The sequence below is a fragment of the Athene noctua genome, chromosome 7, assembly GCF_965140245.1.
Source record: "Athene noctua chromosome 7, bAthNoc1.hap1.1, whole genome shotgun sequence".
Taxonomy (NCBI): Eukaryota; Metazoa; Chordata; class Aves; order Strigiformes; family Strigidae; genus Athene; species Athene noctua.
The window spans coordinates 19781056-19801938 of NC_134043.1; the positions used below are offsets into that span (position 1 = coordinate 19781056).

Genomic DNA, 20883 nt, shown 5'->3' on the forward strand with positions numbered 1-20883 from the left:
TTCTGCCCAGGTTCCTCCCTTCACACCACTTGTAGGAAAGCTGATTGCATTACCCAGCCTTCTACCAAATTTGGCCAGTAACATTTCAACCAAAAAGCCATTTGGCAAGGGAAGATGAAGCAGACTGCATTCACATGTACACACAATGTGATGATATAAATCACATTTCACTAGCAAAACCAACCTATAAAAACACCATTCAGATTTCTAGAGCCATCCATTCAATTCATACTGGTTAGGCAGAGAAAAAGGGTAGAGTTGTGACCATGGAGAAATAAGCAGACAAACTTGCTTTTCCTCAGTGAGTAGCTGGATCTTACATTAGATATTTTTCTTTTTTTCCAGTGTAAAAATATATTCTGGTTTTGGGGAATTGTGGCAAGATATGGTAGGACCTTCCTGATGATTCTTCATTAGCTACTCTGGTACTCTAACAAAAATGTTGTGACAGCACAGCATCAGTGAGCCAAAAATAACTTGAGAAGCTCCACCTCTACTGTGTTATGCTAAATGAAGCTTATGTTCAGGAGAAAACGGGACCTTTTATTTGTGGGTTTAACCAAGGAGATATGGGAGTTTTTGGTACTATGGCTGATCACATACATGATTGCAGGCATCAAAAGCTCAATCCAGTGAAAAAAAAAAATGCCTAGGATAGAAGCCTGAGTGTAAGATTTAATGTTCTTAATGTTCTTTGTTTTCTAGATATATTGACTAATTATTCACACTGTGAAAACTTCAGAATGGGTCAATCAGTGTTGCAGTTTCCTTAGTTTACTTCATATTGTAGGTGTAAAGAGAGACAATAGACTGCATAATATATCTGGAAAGTACTATCCTATACAAAACTTATTTTTCAAGCTTTGTTTGAAAACCTGGAAGGAGGCTGCAGTCTGCATGCTATCCTAACAAATTTCATCAAAATAAATTAGCTGGCCTCTAACGAATTGTAAAGGATGACCATGAGCTGCAGGCACTGATTTCTTGCTCTTCCAAACCTTGAAACGAACATAATTAGTGACTAAGCTGCAGCAAATGGCGTTACTCTCCTTCTGTTATAGTATTCCATTGTTAACCCATCTACAAACGCAGTGAAACTAAACTTATGTGAACAGAACAGATTGATACAGACATGAGACCATACCATATAGCAGTTCTTTTGTCTCAAAAGAGAGTAGGTTTCTTCATAATTAATAGTGGAACATTTTCAAAGAAGATGGATACTTAGATCAGAAAAAAAATGCAAAGCTGTGAAATTAAGATCTTTTCTTCCCATTTAATAGATGTTTCTCATTTATTAGTAGTAGTATTCTGAACAGACTGTCTGGAGCTGAACATACCTTCTCATGCCAGCTTCCAAGATATGAACTGAAAAGTAGTTACTGCAATTTTCATATTTAAAAAGATGCTGTGTTAATAATTCTTTGAATAAAAAACTTACACTTGAAAATACACCTGAAGTACCTTAAAGACAATTCTACCATGTGCTACAATGAAAGATTTATTCGATTGTCAAAGAAAAACAGATTTATCTAAGATAAATCTAATACAAGGCCACCCTGATATCAGCATGAAGAAACTTTGCAATTTCTCTATGTATATTCATAGAGACTAAATAGTCATGCAATTTAGGTACTTTAGTATAAATAGATTTGAATTTTATAGTATATTTGTACACTCTAGATGGTCTGAACTAGCCACTTTTAACAAATATCTTCTAGAGATTTTTGTTGTGCTATGCTCATTATGTTTATGCTCAGTATCACCTATACCACACATACAGCTCAGTAAGTGCTTTGTAACCACATGTTACCACAGTGATTATTAGCACACTACTTCATAAACATAATATTTGGGATTCAATGATCCTTTGATTTTTGATTCATACAACTGGTTCCAGATTTTTTCCTTACTGTGATTTTATTGATGTTTCAATATAATTTAAGAAGTGTTCCTCCTTTTTTTTTTTTTTTAAAAAAAAGCATTATCTCTGAACTGTTCTGGGTATGCACTTCTCTATTGATCCTGTTACCAGTTATAAGTTGAAAGCATTATCCAAGTTCTAACACAACAGATAATAGATGAGAAGAATGACCTTCTCATTTGGCTTATTAATATTGAGGGCATTCAGATTTCATCAAACGACATACTGTACTGTCTGGGCTTAATGGTTTTTGTTTTTTGTTACTGTTTATAATCCTATGAAAAAAAATCCCAAACCCTAGGAAACCTTAACCAGAAAATATTTTTTTCAGCTAGCAACACATCAAAACTAACCAATCCACATGCTTCTCTCCTATCCCCTGCCCAAGCCAAAAGAATAGCCTTGTTGCTGTTTCTCCTTTATATGCTTAAGGCCACTTGGTTTCTAATCAGTAGAAGATAACTGCTTTATAATTATCACCAGTTATATCAGCACCTTACTAGCTGCAAATTGCAGGATTCATCTCTCACATTTAGTTTACTCATCAATTTATCTTATAGATACACAAAGTATGGGAACTTAACTGTTTCCTTGAAAAAGTTAATATTTCAAAATACCCACCAGTTTTTCACTTTTTGTATTAGCTAGTATTATGCTAAAAGAGAAACTCCTTACTTGCAAGAAATGAATATTAAACTGTTAGCTGAACATATGTGTGTTTTTTGTCTGATGAAAATGACTCTTAAGAGAGGTGAATATGTATTTTCAGGTAAATTCTAAATATTGTCTGGCCAGGTTATGGCATTCTGTGTCTAGATCCAACATTGGTACTACAGTGTGTACACATTAGCTGCCTGGCACTAGAACAGAGTTCTGAATGCAGACCATTTGTGGGTAAGGACACTCAGACAGGGAGAGAATGAGTCCTGAGTCTGAGTTCCTGGTGCCCAGGGTTATTTCTGTGGATTTTTTAACAGATGGTCATTTATGTAAGATAAGTAACAGGCAAAATGCTCTGGGACTAAAACCCAGGACTGCCTATTTTTAAATGAGTACCCTAAATGTTAGCTACACCAGCAATGTTCCTTGTAAAATGCCAGCCCTTTCTGGCCCATGAGATCCACAGCTTTCTGCCCTCTTCCTTTCCTCTTTCTGCACACTATCTGCTATTGCTGTCTAGTGCTGGGTGATTTTCTCTAGGAAAATATATGCTAATGCTGACCTAAACATAGAAACTGTTTCCTGAGTTAACATGGTAACAACCTGACTCTAATCTAACTTTGAAGTTAAGCAGTTTTGAGTAGGAGGTTGGGCTAGATGTCCTCTAGAGGTCTCTTCCATACTACATTTTTGTATGGTTCTACGATTATGTGAAAGAGAGACTGTGACTTCTTTCATGGCTGTTTTAAGGCAACTCTACCTGCATGTGTGAAACGTATTATTTCAGACTGTGCATGCCAAGTGGATCAGAGGACTGCCAGTTCTCTGGACCTCAGTGGGGCTTGACAGTGGCTAAGCAGGCACTTAACTTCTTGCAGTTCATGATGGGACTGTTCTGGTGGGTGTCAAAACTGTTGGAGTAACCTACCAATTTTAGAAAATTCAAAGGTCAATCCACCATGAAATGGGAGTTGGGGATTCAGAGCTCTAGTCTAGAGAAACGAGGTTTGAGTAAGTGCTGCCTACACCTTGTTTTTAACACTTTTACTTGCTTTTAGGGCATTAGTTCTTATACCCTCAACACATTTATCAAATTCATTGTTTTCAGAACAAAGTACAATGCAGTCTGAAAGCCTGTGTCTGCCAATTTTCTCCAATTATTAGCATCGAAAGAAGAATGTTGCTTTGGAAAATGATTTAGTATTAAAAAAATCATATGCTCCACTCCATGTTAGCATCACAGTACAGATCATTGAATATTTGGTTCAAGGCAGTAACAGCAAAGAGATCAAACAAAATATAGATTACTCGAAAGTGTAATTCATAAAAGAAACAGGATGCTTTTTCCCAACTCAGTAAAATCAGGCAATCCCTTTTTCAGAAGAGTAGATCTTGGAGGAAGGACATGGACTAATTAAGGATACATCCAGGTTACATTCTTCAAAGCAGCTGGGCTATCTGACTGCTCCATTTCTATGATGTTGTGAAATCTCACAACACTGCAGCAGTTCAGATGACATCCTATTCAACTGTCACAAAGAGAAGAGGCTCTGCTGGAAGGAAGGAATATTTTATCTTTCACAATTGCTGTGAATCTGTAACTATATTGATGCAATAATAAGTAATTCAATGAAAACACTATGTTTTCCTCTGAAATTGATCAAAAATCAAATTTCTGCTTCCATGCTCTTTGTATAGCTACTTGGTCAGGTGCAAAAGAGCCTACTCTCCAATTTTGGTGACATCTTTGCACAGCTATAAATGACTACCCAGAAACTGGGGTATTTTGATTGGTTTTGCCGTCACCATGTTGTTCTCTACTTTTCTTCTTTTCACACACAGTGTGTCACTCCTCCTAAATGATAATGAAATGACACACATTTATACTATTTCTGAAATTGCATCTGCAGTAATTATGAAGCCTAATTACATAATGACAATAAAAAATTACATTTTATTACATGAAGGTGTTAAGTATGATTCTAAACAAAGGGAATAATTCCAGTATAAGCTATGTCAATTGATCATTGAGAACAGGAAAAACAAATAATAGAAAAAAGAAGATTCTCACTTCAGCAGAAACCAGTAATTTAAACTTTCCATACAATAAGTAGGGAATGGTGGTTTTGTTTACCCCCAATTTCATTGTTATATGTTTGCCTTGCTGTGTAATTGGAAGACATATTAAAAATGTTTCCCCTTAATTCAGAATATTCAGTTTTATGTCAGCTTGAGTTCCAGAATGAACAGCCTCAAAATGTTTGTGTGTGAGTTATTGCATGATGTTGTAAACAACACAATGTGTCAGCTGAATCAGACTGCTGAAAATTTATAGATCAATAATTTGGTTTATTTTTAGGTCTTATATTGCCTGTCTCTGTCCTAGATGTTGCTAGTCTTCTTTTAGCCTGAAAACCTGAAGGTCAGTTTGAAGTCATGATCATATAATGGTTCTTTTTATATCAACAGCTGAGACTGGCCTCAGGGGATATTGTTACTTATTTCTTAATCTTTTGGGGCTGACAGAATAGAGTCTGGCCAGATTACAAAAACAGGCAGTGAAACTACAAGGTCTATCACTTCATACATGACCCTCCCTTCACTGATGGCTCCACTTTCAGAAGATCTATGAGTATTCAGCATGTCTGCAAATCAGGTTACAATCTTCCAATCAACTGTGTAGCCTGTCAAGGTATATATTTATCATTTCATCAGCCATATAACCAGTTTGGGTATATATATATATTTTCTACAGGTAGGTGGACAATGAAACTGTTTTGAAAAGTATTATTTACAGGAAGTTTAAAGATCATAGAGTTTTACCTTCCTGTAAGTCAGTTACTGAGACAAATTATAAACAATAGATACGTAGTGGGTCTTTCAACAACATGCTGTATGTCAACAGACCAATGAATTTTAAGGGGATCAATAACATCTGAACATTAATGATCAGAGGCCACAAACCAGTTTTTCTTAAACAACAGAGTAAAGAGACCAGTAAGTTTATTAACTGGGCCAGCTATTGTTTGTTGCCAGTGTTAATCTATGGGTATTCAGAAATTCTTTCTTTTCTTTGAAAATAAGCATATGTATTGACTATGTGACTAAATGACTGTTCACAACAGAGTTCACAACTCTGGAGCCATACATGAGTGGGAACTGGCTGTGTAAGAAGATTTGAAATAAATCAGTGTTCGATCAAAAGGTAGAATCACTGGTTTGTGTCTATACACTGTAATTTTAAGGCTAGGAGTCCCCTTTATGAATTAATCAAAAATGTTAAGGGACAGATGCCAAATATTTTCCCCACTGCTGTCTTTAATAAAAGTCTACTTTTCATGCCTATGAGACTTTTCTCTTTGTAACAATCAGTGTCAGGACGCCAACTGAACCTGTCAGTGCAGAAATTGGACTGCCTCCCTGAACAGACTGTCAATGAATAATGAAAACAAGGAAGTTGAGACTCTTCCAGAAGAGAGTCTAACTTAACACCTCTGGAAATGATAATGTGAAGTATTAAAAACCACCACTGTTAGTGAAGCAGAATAGAAACTTTGATTTTAGTGACAAATATCTACACTGGGATATGGCAATACCAATTTTTCAATAAGGGCTATCTGGCAGCTACTACTGGGCTATTCCTCTGAGTAGAAGTCAATATTATGCAGGAACAGGCATCCAGAAGATGTTATGCTATTCTGCATTACACAAGGAGTTTTGATCAGCGACTACTCAGGTGAAAGGCCAAGAGATTGGAGTATCTACTTATACAGAACCATCACTACAAGCTATATCTTAAGGCAATTTTCATCTCTACATAATGTCCTGAACACTCCTGTTAAGTAGTAAGACAATACTGGAAAGGTCTTTGCAGTAGAATTTACAACCTATCTCTTTTTTGTATTATTTAAAAGGTAAGACGTTAAGGACTACATTTCTTTCTTTATCTATTTATTTATTTATTAAATTATGTAGTGAAATCTTGTTTTCTTCACCTGCATTTCAAAGTTCATGTTTTTTCACTCACTGTCCCACAACATCTGTTCCTTCTGAAATTATTTTCTAAACTTTATTCTCCCATCTGCTCCTAATTAATACCACTAAAACCTTACTGCTAAAGCATCTCACTCCTCTTTAAATGTTTTCTGAAAGTGTATTACTTCCTCTAATGGCCATGACTCTTATTTATTGTACTCATTATTCCTCTACCTTGTGAAGGTAGCTATGTGCCATTCCCTCCTTTTGATTGTCTTTGCTACATGAATTACTTCTCCAGCTTGTGGATGTGATGGAAGTCATATATCTGTTATCTATGGAAAGAAGAGCTTGTTCTTATGTTCTGTGTTGCTGATACTCGGTTTGATATTATTGATGCATGAGATGGAATCCAGAGAACAGTGATCTAACTGTGAGGCTCACTGATACTTTAGTGTGGTGCACACCAGAGTCCATGTCTCTATATTTTGAGCTGCACAGTGAGAGGTGCAACAGTAGTGAAAATATCAGATTATAGCAGCAGGACCAAATTTCTCAGCAAAGCTGACAAAAGGAAGAGAGATACACGATAAGGAGTACAAAGAGAGAGATGGATGGATGTTTGAATGGTGCAATATGTGTCTGGAAGTGGCCTTCCATGTCATCAAGTCCTGCAATCCCAGAAAAGCACGTTGTGTTATCTATCCCTTTACTACATTTCTCAGGCTCTGTCTAATGACATTTGGAATTCTTGCCCTAACTTCTTTTATTATACGGCTTTTTCAGAATATCACTACTCTGATTAAGCGTGAACTTTTAACTGACCATGGCCATTTTATACTCATTTCCTCTTTTACTGATATTGTCCCATAGATTAAATAGGTCATATTTGATGCTGTTTCACAGATTTACATATCAAAGGACTGTGCCAGCATGAGCATATCCTAATTATCTTATCTGATGTTTCTGCCATATTCTATTCTCAACACTGTGCTCAAACTTTCCAAAACCACTTTTGCACTGTTCTGCAGATACAAAATGGATCTATAGGCCCATGAAAAGTTTTACAAAGAGATTTACGGGCAGATGTGCAGTGGAACCTTCGAACTCTTATAAAACATGTTGAGATCAATGGGGATTAAAGATAAGGACTAAATAAATAGGATGAAAACTAGCCACTTTAATCTTCTAAATGTGTATTTCTATTTAATTAATAACTAGCTAACTAGATCTTTGATGGTTGAATTCTGTAGACCTATATTTATTTATACCTCCTAGGAATTTCTCCCTGTACCTAATCCTAGAGTTTAGGCTGCAGCAGAAACTGAAAACATTGATAACTGAATATAAAAAAAGAAAAGAAACAGCTGTGGGGAATTCTTTCCAATTATGACAAATGGTATATTATCAGTATTTGCTACACAAATTGTACTCTGCACTTCTGTTGAGAAGTTCTAGAAAAGGACATAAACCAATGTCAAATCAAATTGGAAGTCCTTCGTGGAGTGTAAAGATTTTATAGAGCATTTCAAATTTAATTTTACATTTAGTTAGTATCAGTGTTCCTGGAAGGCTTATCTGATCCAAGCCATTTCTATTGGATCTTTTCATAATATCTAGGTTGTTTGGAGAATAAACATAGATTTTTAATTTATTTTTTTTCCCATAACAGTGTCATCAGTATATAGAAACTTGGCACTCTGGCACTAATTAGCCAGGCAGAATTTAAAAAAAACACCACAATCAAGCTTGACTTATGCTTACATAACTTATAAAAATTAGTCTTTTTAATGTAACTTGACTTTTTGCCATATGAAAAGACTTCTATGTATAACTACTATGAATAATTTAAAATATATCAAAATAGATCCAGAAGAGATTAAATCTTTCACAGCTGACCAGGGAAGAAAGTACAATGGTTGCAGATTCAAGTTAGCTATCAAAGACAAAATATATGAAAGATAAAAATCCAATTACTTTTTAGGCACTAACGGATCTCAAGATAGAACTGATAGGACTTTTATCTCTATTTCTCTAGGAGGGTGTGCAATACATTCTTTTTTATATCCATCAAAGGTAGTAGGAGCATGGACAATATGTGGCATAGTACCAATGTAGAGAAGCTGCAGTCTGGACTATGGAAGGCAGGTCAGCAGTAAGTCAAAAGCTACTCTTGGCAAGATCTTCCTTATGGAATCTCTATCTTCATCCTAAAACAAAGCACTTCTAATCTTTCAGTCTGTCAGTGGATAGGTATTTAAGGGCTGACCTCTTCCTTACTAAGACCATAAAAGGTATTTGGGATACTGTCATTTCTTAATTTTTTTTTCAGTATGTTGGACATTGGTAGCCTGTCCTCGCCAACCTCCATATGACATTACAACACAAATGTAATAATGATACTGAATTTAGCTGAAAACTTCTGTTGCCTTCAGAGGGCACTCTATCTGTCTTAGAGTGAAGAAATATGCTATCTTGAATTGTTTTCAGTTTTGTTTCAATTGTATGCCTCATTCCCAAGTATATCCTATACCCAGTCCAAAGGTATCTGCTTTTCATTTTGATAGACTTTTTGATGCACATATATGGAAAAGATACCCACAGAAAAGGGTATTATGAAAAGCCAAAGAACTGGAACAGAAATTACAAAATATGACTGTGATACTTATACCAGTGGCACAATCACCTACCACTTGTTATGTTGTGTCTTGCAATAATTAGCAATTAATAAAGATGAGAAAAAGAAAAAAGGATGAAAATAATATTTTTGACTGACAGGAATCACTGAAATTAGTGTAGTTATTTGGGGCATTTGGCGCATACTGCAGCTTTTTTCCATTGAAAAATACCTGAAAAGTTTTGTTTGTTAACAGTATCGTCTAATGTTGTAAACTACCTAATGTGCAACTGAATTGGAGGTAAAGTAAGTAATGGCTCAAACCCATTAAATTGTCTTGGAGATGTCCAAATCATTCATGAAAAGACTAACATTCTATTGAATACACTGATAATTGGCTCCACAAAAGTGAAAATAAACTAAAGCAATGTGTATTACCTTACCTGGGTAACCTTCTCTGTTACATTGTGCGTTCGGTCTTTCACCTTAGGTGCTATAATTGCTTTCTCTGAAGAAGGAGGAGATGAAGATTTTTTTTCACTTTTGATATCTGAAAAGTTCAGTGTGAGCTGAGGAATTTTGTTGATTGTACTGTATTTGTTGAGATTTGAATCCGATGTGGATCCCAACAGACTTGACTTGATATGATTAAAAGGCCCTGAAAAATCGGAACACATATTTAGTATTTGGAAAATGCAGAAAAATAAGTTATCATTAATATTTAAGAGGGATATGTTAAAAGGGTAGTTAAAAATGATTTTTCACTATACTACTTGTTAATAGTAAAAATTATCAACATTTTAAAAATAACTCTATTGCTAATGAGAATCAAATCTAATATTGGATGTAAACATGAAATTTCCTTTAGATATAGCCCCCAAAAGTTTCTATGAAGTCAATAGATTGTAAGGTACATAATGCATTCATCCTTACTTGTTTTCATGTTACTGGGTATGTTCTAATTCTGACTAGATATAAAGACTATATACTTATTTGTTTATAAAAGTGGAAATAGGATGCTCGATTATGTGAGTGTCTGGACTGAGCAAAGGTTCTGTTATCACATCTGTTCTGTTGGTCATGCTTACATGACAGTTAGTTCAAAACCACCTTTTTGTGAATAGAAAAATTGAGTAGACTCCTGCTTTATCCTGTTAATTCATCATGTAAACTCCTAAATCAATGGAAATATTAACCTAACATTGTCTTAAAAGCCTTTAATCTTAGAGTGTCACAAACTCACAAAATGTATTCCTTCAATTGTCATTACCAACAAAATATTGAAAACAATAAGGACACCCATATATAATATTAACGGAGTATCTGATATACACTTAAACGTCTTATACAACTTCAGTGCATCATGATATATAAAAACTATGGAGTTTGTATACATCATGAGGTACATATCCATTACAATTATCCTTTTCAATATTGGACAGAGTTCTTTGTACAACAAGCAAGCAATTTAACTGTTCAGTATACTTGTTTTGTGCTGTCATCATAAAGTTTGTCCAGAAGCCAAAAATATTTATAGTAAGGAAAATTTGCTTTTGAGAATAATACTGGAAAAAAGAATTATAAAGATGTTAGACAGCAAGAGCTAGATATGGATTTAAGAAAAAATCCAAGTCTTGCAGTCAGTGACAATGTATCTAAAGTGTTGGATCTAAGGGTCTTTCTCAGATCCTCACGAGAACAAGACTATATCCTAATTCTGTTATGGGCAACAATGTGATGTTTTTTCTTCTACTTTTTTTTTTTTTGCATGTTTGTTTTGATTTGGTTTTTGTGTCTTCCTTGGAGGGAAACAAGAACAGGTACTATGATTCAGGAACAGCCAATGGGACAGGATTAAGCCTATGGGTTGAACTGCAGAGCCAACAGCTGAACAGCTGGATTGTATTTGCAATATGTGAAGGACTGAAATCCAAAGCAACCAGCTGGTCTTCCCTCACACCTGGCTTAGGATGCTTGCTGAAGAACCACACTTTGAATTTGCTTTCTTAGCTTAAAAAGATTTGTACATATGCTTTCTACCTCCTAAATTCACGATTATACGTTAATCTGGGCCAGAGATAGAAATCCTCTACAATTTCAAATTGTGCCACTGTGCAGAAAGGAATTCAAGATGACAAGGGTGATCACGATGCTCTAGACTAACAGTCTGGGTGCTCCCCTGGGAGAGATCAATCCAGTGGTTGTGCTCTCAAGACTTTCTGTATTTTGTCCAAAGATCATTTGATGTAATCTAAACAAAAATTTGTAGGTAAGTGCTCTAACCACTAAACTACAAAATCAGTCCTTGTTTTTCTTCTTAGACCAATAAACCTGTTATATTCCTTGTGGAACAACTTCACTGGAAAAAGGAAGAAAGCACAATCCACATATTTCCCACAAGGAATGCTAAAAAGCCTGGTACAAAGAATGCTACCAAGTAATGGGAATATTGTGCTTGAACACCTTTTGGCCCAGGTGGGACCTGAATCTATCTTTCACATCACCTGCACAAGTCTATTAAACAGCGGTGTTCAAAATAAATCAGGGCTCACAATCTCCTCACAAAGCAGTAAAGTGGCATGTGCTGTGCCACTTCATGTGCAGTGGTTGGCATGTGCTATGTACGTATGGTCAGACTGCAGTTTTTCAGCTCTACTTCTCTACATAGTTATAGCAATTCATAGGTTTTGAATATTGAGAAGGCTTAGACATGACTGGGGTATCAAATTGGGGCCATTTGTCAGATGAACAAGATTCTTGATACCTAAGGAACACAAAGTAGGTGGAAACTATGGGAGCTTAGGCAAATCCGTTATTAGTTAGCAGATATATATTTTTTTTAATAGTAACTTTATAGATGCTTAAATTGCATTGAAGTTTTGCTTCCTGAGATTTAAATCTTTTATTGCTTCTATTCCAAAGGGAATTACTCACTCCTTCGTTACCTAAGACTCATGCCCTAGTGTGTGATATTAGACTTAATAGTACATGAGAATAAAACCTTGCTTTTTAAATCCTCTTTCTTTTGCTTTAGAAAGTGGTGAAAGCTATATATGTACCTCATTGATAATGGTAATTAATTTAAAGATATTACTAGCTTATGTACAGCCCAGGCTGGCAGCAACTGAGCTGATACTTGACAGCTAATGGACCTTTGCTATACTCTCATAGCAGGAAGCAGAAAAAGAGGGCCATAACAAATCACAATCACTATTGACACTAATTGGCACCCTCATTGACATTTTTATCAGAGTGGCCAAGAAGTGAATAAGCAAGGAGAATGACATGCTTCTGCCTACCCTAGAAAGGAGATTCTTTAAGGATAAGTTTGAGCTCCCCATTTTTATGGTTGGATTCCATTGTCTGTGCTTACACAATGCACTGAGAAATGATTTCACACTTCTGATCTGTCAATCCATCGTCTTTCACCAGCAGTAAATATATAAAAGTTGTTTTACAGTACAGAGACTGCATCTTTTTTCCCCCCAAGATTTTGCCAACATACAGATGAAGCAAATGCAATGATTTCATAGTCCACAAATCGCTTTACAGAATCTAGGTCATGCACTGCATGCAGTTTAGAAAGAAGACTTTACCAGGTACACACACTTTTTGCGTCATGCATGAAGTCACAAACCAGTTTTCAGACATAGCTACAAATATTGCAATTAAACTGAACACTTTAGTCATTGTTTTCTAGAAATGGAGGAAGTAACTTAAGAATTATGTTCAAATTGCTTCTAAAAGCTGTAGCTCAGTGCTGGTGAATAAAAACAATTTTGTAACTGCACTAAATATTATTTAAACATGAAATTGGCAATGAAGTTCATGCATGCACATTTTAATACTACAGGAAGCTTGAAACCATACCCCCTGCCATCCAGGAACGTGAAACTAGTTTTAAGGAGACAAAAGAGGAATAAGTGAAGATACTTCCACAAGGCTCCTGATTACCAATTATTTTATTTTTGAGATAGTTAACTGAAAACTAGGCACCTTATAACAATAGCTTGTTTGTTAGTGGCCCTGCCCGATTATACATCCTTTCACAGGTAAAACTCCTGGTTGCTTCAATAGTTTTGCCTTCTTAAGGACAACAGCACTGAGTTAAATAACTATGATATGTTCTATCTCCCTCCCTTCCTTTTCTGAATTAACAGATAATTAAGTTAAACGACTGTTTAACTATGCCTTCACTTTTTCCAGAGATTGGTAGTTAGCTCTTTGAGATAATAGTTAAGGGAATAACTATGTGTTTAACAAATATAATTTAAGTAATGCACCTAGTCCTAGAGAGGTCAGCATGAGAATGTTGCATTTGAACATTTCATACAGCAGGCAAAGTAACATAACAAAAAGTGTGGCTGTTTGAGACACTGGAAGGTACAGTCTCGCTGTATACTTTACCTTTGACATTGCGACCATTGTCTGGTTTTCAGCATAATAAAAGTGAAGAAAAAGAGAGAAAAAAAGACAACTAAAATCTAAATCAGAAATAGCAGAAAATATTGCTTCAAATACCTGTATGATTTGAAATGAAATATTTTTGCACCTCCTTGACTATATCTTGTAGACTTTTATTCAAGATGAAGTCACTTTGACAGTTCAGAGATCATTTGTAAAATTGAAGTAGGATCAGCAGGTAGTAGGACTGGTTTTAACTAACACTAACAAGATAAAATTGTGTTTCTCCACAAGTCTGGCACTGGGTTGGAGATCAAAGTGCAAACCCACAAGGTGGTAGTTAGTCACACACAACTGAAGCACCCACAGTTTGGGTGGTGTGGGTTGGCTGGCTGCATGTGGTGTGGGCCTGTGCAGGTGGCCCTGCACAGACTGCTGGGCCCTGTGCCTGCCCGGGACTCACAGGAGGAAAAGTTTTTACCATGGCAGCAAGCTGCGCAGCACCTTTCCAAATAAATATTGGAGAAACACTGAAGACAAAGATATACTTTAAACCTTCAGCTTTTAGGTGATTCTCCACAAGGTAACAGTGGCAAAGCTCTCTGTCTTCACAGGCACACCCAGCCTCAAATCCTCTCATGAGATCAAACCTCTTCAGAGAGAATATGAATATTGTTGTTATTATTATTATTATTATTGTTATTATTTAATAGTATTTTAAAGAAGCCATACAGGTGGATAGTAGACGCCACCCCTGTTCATGGGTGTACAATATGACCCAGAGGCTGCCCTCCCTTCCTGTCACGCCTTTTGCCTGTCTGCAGCAGCTCCGAGCAGGTATGAGGGTGGGCGAGGGCCCCGGCACTGGCAGGGAGCAAGGGGCCAGGCGCAGGATGCGGCCCTGCCCCTGTGTGCCGCCAGCCACCGTGACCAGCTTACCAGCTTTTAAAGGTGCCTTGGGCTCAAACTGATATTCACCTACAGCTGCCCCCTGCTGACAGGCCACCTCCGAGGGCTGAGGTGGCTGTGCCCCTTCCGCCCCAGCAGCAGCCCCATCCCTGCAGAGGGCCCACCTCAGCCCTTCTCCCGTGGGAGAATTGCAGGGGATGTTGGGCCTTGTCTGTGGTGTCATGTCACACCTGCTGCCTCTCTGGGCATTCCAGCTTCCTGAGGACTGGGAAGCACAGGACATCGAGCTGGGCCCTCTGTATTGTGAGTGTGGGAAAGTGTTCAGATCCTCTCAGCCTGTTGCCTTTCTGTGCCAGGCCTCTGTAGCAGTAATGCAGATTTTGTAGGCTGAGTTAGGCTCAAATGCTTGCTGTTTTTTCAGAAGACTGCAGGGATGTTACTGAGGACACTTTCTGAAGACAATAAAATTCCCAGAGTCCCTGTGAACCTGTACCTGCCTGCAAAATCTGGATTGCTGGTGTTTCAGGTGAGAAGAACTTGGCTGGAGTTAGGGTCGTGGGTGGAAGACACAGTTCTTGCCCTGCTGTCAGCTAGGCAAATTTAGAATGGAATTCAATTGAGTACACTCAAATTAAATTAAAATCATAAATTGACACTTTTAATGTAATACCTTTCAGCATATAATGTCCACAGCTATGGTAATTTTAAAGTGATAGGCAATAAGGCTACATAAATTAACACATGAAATAACTTATATTCTCCATTGCTTTATCTTCTAAAAAAATAAATTTGACCATGGGTGAATTACTGTAGTTAGTATTGAGCTAAAAGCTGTTCTCTTCTGTCAGAATTCTGTTATGCTGACTCAATTAATGTTATTTGAACTAGAGGAGGTGGAAAAAATTTAAATCTGAATCCTGAATTGCATTTTCAGACAGAGTAGTAGTTTTCAGTGGATTGAGGAAAATGCAGAATTATTAGGATCAATAAACAAAATTAAAATGGAATGGGAAATATTTTAAACCTTATGCCTCCCTGGGTAATAATTTAGCCCATTGGGACTGAACTTTACTTTTAATTTTGGCAGTTTCTGCTCAGAATCTGTAAGTTCAGAAAAGATGATTTAGGCTGAAACCTGGTTGCCTAACTTGCATGGATAATTTTATAGCAACAATAGGGTTTTATGGCTCACTGTTGAGTAAGGCAAACAGGACTTGCTGGCTAAATTTAAACATCTTTTCAGCATAAGGTGCCAAATTCTAATATACTTGGAAGCAGATGGCATCAAGGATGGTTACTAATTCTAATGCAATTCTGAGAGGCATCCTGTGTTCTGCTGTACTTTTTTAGAATGCATATGTATGACCTAAACTTAGGGCCAGATTCTCTACTATTTCATAGCTTATACAGAGTGAAATCTGAGTGGTAGCGTTTTATCTATTTACACTGTAAATTATCACATGAGACGCCATAGGAATTAAAACAGATTATTGACTCCTTATAGTAAAATTTATTTTCTTTAGTATTTAACATTAGAAAAATATTATTTAGTGAAATGGAGCTAGAAATTTTTGCTCCTCCATGCAGCAAGTATTAAATTATGTGATGATTTCTGCATGAACTTTGTATCACCATAACCAAAGACAATATTCACATTGACTTTTACACATTTTTGTCGTATAACTGTATGAAGAATGACCAATAGGGAAGTGCTTTAATGAAAATAAGTTCTGAAAATAGATATTGACAAAACAGATATGTTTAAATATGTTTTATTTGAAAGGTTATTTTCAATATCTGAGGAAGTTGAAACCAAAATAAAGCTTATGCAGTGGTCCAAAAGACATGCCAAGGTTCAAGCTTGGAGATTTTTGCCTCCACATCCTGATTTTGAAATCTGGGCTTGAATGTGAACATGAAATATAGCAAATGGTATTGTTTAGAATGGATTTAATTGAATTTTCAGGTTCATTTGAACTGAAAAAAATCAGGATCCAAAAGAAAAGATATTTACCCATTATATTTAATACAGGAAGAGTAACTGGAGGGAATAATTAGTTCTGCTATTCTAGAAGCTAATCTGGGTGGCAGAAGACCATTCAGACACATTTTAGGAGACATACAGAATCAAAGAACCCTTGGTGTGGACCTTCCAAAAGGCAGGAGAACTTAAAGGAATTTTACACTTGTGGTCAGTGAACAGGAGGAAAACAGGCAATCAATGAAAATGAAAATTAATTTTCTTGCTAATTTATGAATCTGTACACAGTCTTTATGACGTATGTTTTTGAAATCCTAAAATATTCCCCATACATTCCTTGTCATCTGGCTCAAATAAAAGTGTGCAATTCAACTCATTAGACCATCAGTAACTGCAAAAGCATGTGTATGTGGCACTTTTCTGCAAAAGCCTGTTTCAAAGGTACCTTTCCATTCACAAGGCTTTCAAACCTCTGTTTGCTAAGCTCTTTCCCAAGTTTCTCAAATTCCCTGTCTTGAACAAGAAATTATAGTCCACACTCCATGACTGTGTATAATTAGGAGAGACAGTAGAAAAAGAAGACAGAGGAAACATCGTTGCAGGTTGCAAGAATATACTAATGCAAAGAGAAAATCACACATTAGTTTTACTCTAAGCATTTCACCATTTCACTAAATATTTCACTAAGCATTACACAAACCATTTCAATGGAGTTGCTGAGGATGTTTTTTCTCCAGTGTGAGAGAGAAAGAATGTCTCAGCACTGGATCAGTGAATATACAATGTACACAACACAGATTTAAGAAACAAACTGATCAATCTCTGATGTAGGATTTCATACAGTCAAAGACAATCTAATATATGTGAGTATGGGACAGAACGTTGCATACAATTTTAATTTGATCACCTGATTTTTCCCCCCAAATAAAAATATTAGTTTTAGGAATGTTGGGCCCAATTTTGCTATATCCCTATACGGAAGGCAGAGAACAACTCCACAATTTTATTGGTCTGCTTAGATACGAAAAGCAGTATTTAGTGTAAATAAACCTGGCATATTTGGGCCCTTAATATTTTTAGTGTGCCTTTGAATGTATCCAGATGATTATATTTAATTTTACTTACGAAGTAATGATTGCAATGAAAAATTGCAATAATTCCTTTCTTAATATGGATAATATTGTTTGACTCTCTTAATACAGAGAATATTGATTGACTTTCTACCATACCTTCGCTTGCGTGACGGTCCCTAAAAACGTTCTTCGGATGGATGTTAAAGCCTTCTATGTCATGTACTGAAGATGCTCTCCGTATACTACAAATGCTTTCCTTTGATCTGGAATGGGTTAGTGGATTGCTTGTCTGTATCATGTCAGGGTAAAGTCTGTCCCATTGCTGTTTAGGTGATGAATGGTCAAGAGGTCCTGATATATTAACCAAAGGTGAACATTTACTGGGTTGAATCAGTGCTTTTGTATCATCCACTTCTGAAGGACTACAGCTTTCTTTTGTAGGTGATTTAAAGTGCTTCATTGCCACTGAGTCATCGCTGTGCTTAGATGAGTCAACTATCACTGCATCAGGGTCTTCCTGCGGTAAGGACTGCTTTCTGTACGTTAAAAGTCTCCATCCAGGTAATCGGAACCCCAAAAGTCTGCCTACATGTAAATACATACAAAAGAAGAAAATATTACATATTAGTTTCTTGTTATGAAAATCTCCTTTTTTCACACATAGAGTACATAATAATAGCGATAAATAATTGTTCTATTCCTAATAAATTACAGTGCTTAGCAATGGAATAAGTAAATATGGAAATATTATATAGCTGTAAGCTTGTTATAGTCATGGTGTTACAGGATTTCATAGTTTAGTCAGACCTAAGTTACTGAGCTCAGAATAAGGATAGCAGCATTAATTCTACAGTCTGTTTTAAAAGAGATAGTTATCTCTTCTGTTGGTCCTTTCTAAGTTAAAAATCTGTGCATCTATAAAAGACTGTTATAATACATCAAAATACTTTGCTTGTTAGCTGTTATCCTGAAATAGGTATTTGTGGACTCTATTATTAGTGGAACTCCATGTGCTTAAAAGTGTACTGCTGATTTATTGATTTATTTGCTACAAATTAAACTGGAAGATGGCAGTGCTAATCCTACAGGAAAGAAAAATAAATTGTGTATCAGTTTTGCCACAATCCTTTCCAATACTTACATTTTACAATTAAAAGAAATACTTATTTTGAATGAGTTCAGAATGAAAAGTAAAGAAACATGTGGGAAGAAGAAACAGCAACACAGCCTTCAAGCCTCAGTTGCACCTATAAAATGCAATTATCTTTTGTTCATTTGCATGGGTGTGGGCTTAGTTGGGCTTAGTATATTGAATGGCAGGGTAGGCTATTCTGAGTGTGTGGAAAACTAGCAACTTTATGTAATGGTAAGAAATACCAGTATCTGTGAAGAAGTGTAAAATATGGTGCAGTGGAAGAACTGTAAAATCTACAGACTGCCCCTCTAAAAAAACCAAACCCAGATAGCAAATATTTTAAGTTATTGTGTAACACACACACAGATGGAGGCACAAGGACTTCTGATGTACAGAAAACATAGTGAACAGTTTAGAAAATAATGCTAAAAAAACCCTCCAAAATAAAATAATTGAAATAACTGAAATAATCAGATATCATTGCATAAACAGTCTGACTTATCTAATAACTTCTTGTTACTCATCACTTTGCTACATGAGTGTTTCCCTAGTGAATCAATATGAAATGAATTCTCAGAGGACATCTTGAAATGTCTTTTATTTCCTCTCACTGGGATAAGAAATTCTGTTTGGATAAGATCTCATTTTTTTATCCAGGCAGTTTTAATTGCTAGCGTTTGTGGCTAGCTAACATTCATTAATATTTAGTACTGTAATTTATCATCCCATACTGAAATGTTTTGAAGTAGTCTTTCATTGGTGCCTATGCCCAACAGTAAGAATAGAGCAATTGATGGCATGGTTTAAGCATTTAATGTTTTAAAACAAGTGTCCTATATATTTAGTATTGAATTTGTTTTGAATTCTAAATAAATGAAAGTGAGAGCGCCCTGCTATTCTTAAAGCAAAACCTAAGAGCTAAAATTGCTCTACTAGATGACACCAGAGGTCCATCTAGAACACTGTTGGACCTCTGTTATTTTCCAGTAGTGGAGAAGAAGTTTAAGAACCACTACAGTGTTGTTATTTATCCCTGTAAATTTACTCAGTTTCTGACTATCTGCAGTTCAGAAACTTTCTGAGCCGGAGATTGTGTTTAAACCACAAACAATGTTTGCTGTACCTTTCTTCCATGAATTTGCCTCAGTGCTTCTGAAACATGGTTGTCCTTTGATCTACAAAGCATCCTCTAGGAAACAGTTCCATAATTTTGGCATACCTTTGTGTAAAAGTACTTCCCCTTGCTTGTTATAAACCTGCTGCCTTGGGGAGGGTGCTAGTTCTTATGACATGAAAAAGCGCTAATTTCTCCCTTTTAATAGTCTCAGTGTTTATAGCATTTCATACATCTGTTGCATTTCTCTTTGCATACCTCTTTTCCAAGCTGAAGAATACTAGTGTAGCTGTATTGTGTACCTCTGATCATCCTTCTCACTTTTAGTTCCTTTTAATTTCTAATGTAATAATTTTTGACAGTGGCCTGAGCTACTCTCAGACTCAGGGATCAGTACAGTGAAATAATGGCTTTTTGTTTTGATCTTAGTTCCTTTCCTTATAATTCCTAATATTTGATTGCCTTTTAAAGTTATCTTCCTAGCCTGTGCTAATTTAAGATATTTCCACAAGCTGAAAGATTTCTTTCTTGACTGGTAACAGGTAATTTAATCTCTATTATGACATCTGTAATAAATTTCATTTGCTGTTTTATCACTCAGCCACTCAGTATCATAGGATATATGTGTAAATCTCATATCATATTCTGAATAATTTTGGGAGATCTGCAAACATTCTCACCTCACTGTTTTCACCTTTTTTATCCAAGGATATGAAAATGTATTAAATAATAAAAAACCCCGTGAGACTTCCACACCTTTTTCCCCTACTTTAAAAACCAAATCCATGTAACAGTCTTCCTTTTTTCCTTAATAATTTATGAAAAATTTGTTGAATTCCAAATATTTAGGATAGAATCTATTACTCTAATGCATATATGCATGCTGCAGTACAGTAGATAGAAATCTCAGTTACATAAAATCAGTCATGTATGTTTTAAGCACTAGTTAAAGGTGCCAATTTTTAATCTACACAGTGATATCCAGCAGAGTGTACCTTGGGAACATGCATATTTCTTCTATAATAACTTACTAAGTATACTTGAACAAATTGCTTACAGTTGAAATTATTGAAGTACATAAAAATGTAATT

General features: G+C 36.0%; 1 protein-coding gene across 3 annotated transcripts in view; it reads right to left on the bottom strand.

Annotated features, from left to right (window-relative positions):
* Positions 1–20883, bottom strand: part of KCNH7 (potassium voltage-gated channel subfamily H member 7) — a 238155-nt gene that overhangs the window by 61237 nt on the left and 156035 nt on the right. For 2 of the 3 annotated variants that reach the window (XM_074910229.1, XM_074910228.1), the window contains 2 exons: positions 17700–18128; positions 9620–9834 (listed from right to left, as the gene is read on the bottom strand). In XM_074910229.1, the coding sequence (XP_074766330.1) occupies positions 9620–9834; positions 17700–18128 (644 nt within the window). Of the gene's footprint in view, positions 1–9619; positions 9835–13583; positions 13605–17699; positions 18129–20883 lie in introns of all 3 variants that reach the window. The other variant, XM_074910230.1, reaches the window with a different exon arrangement.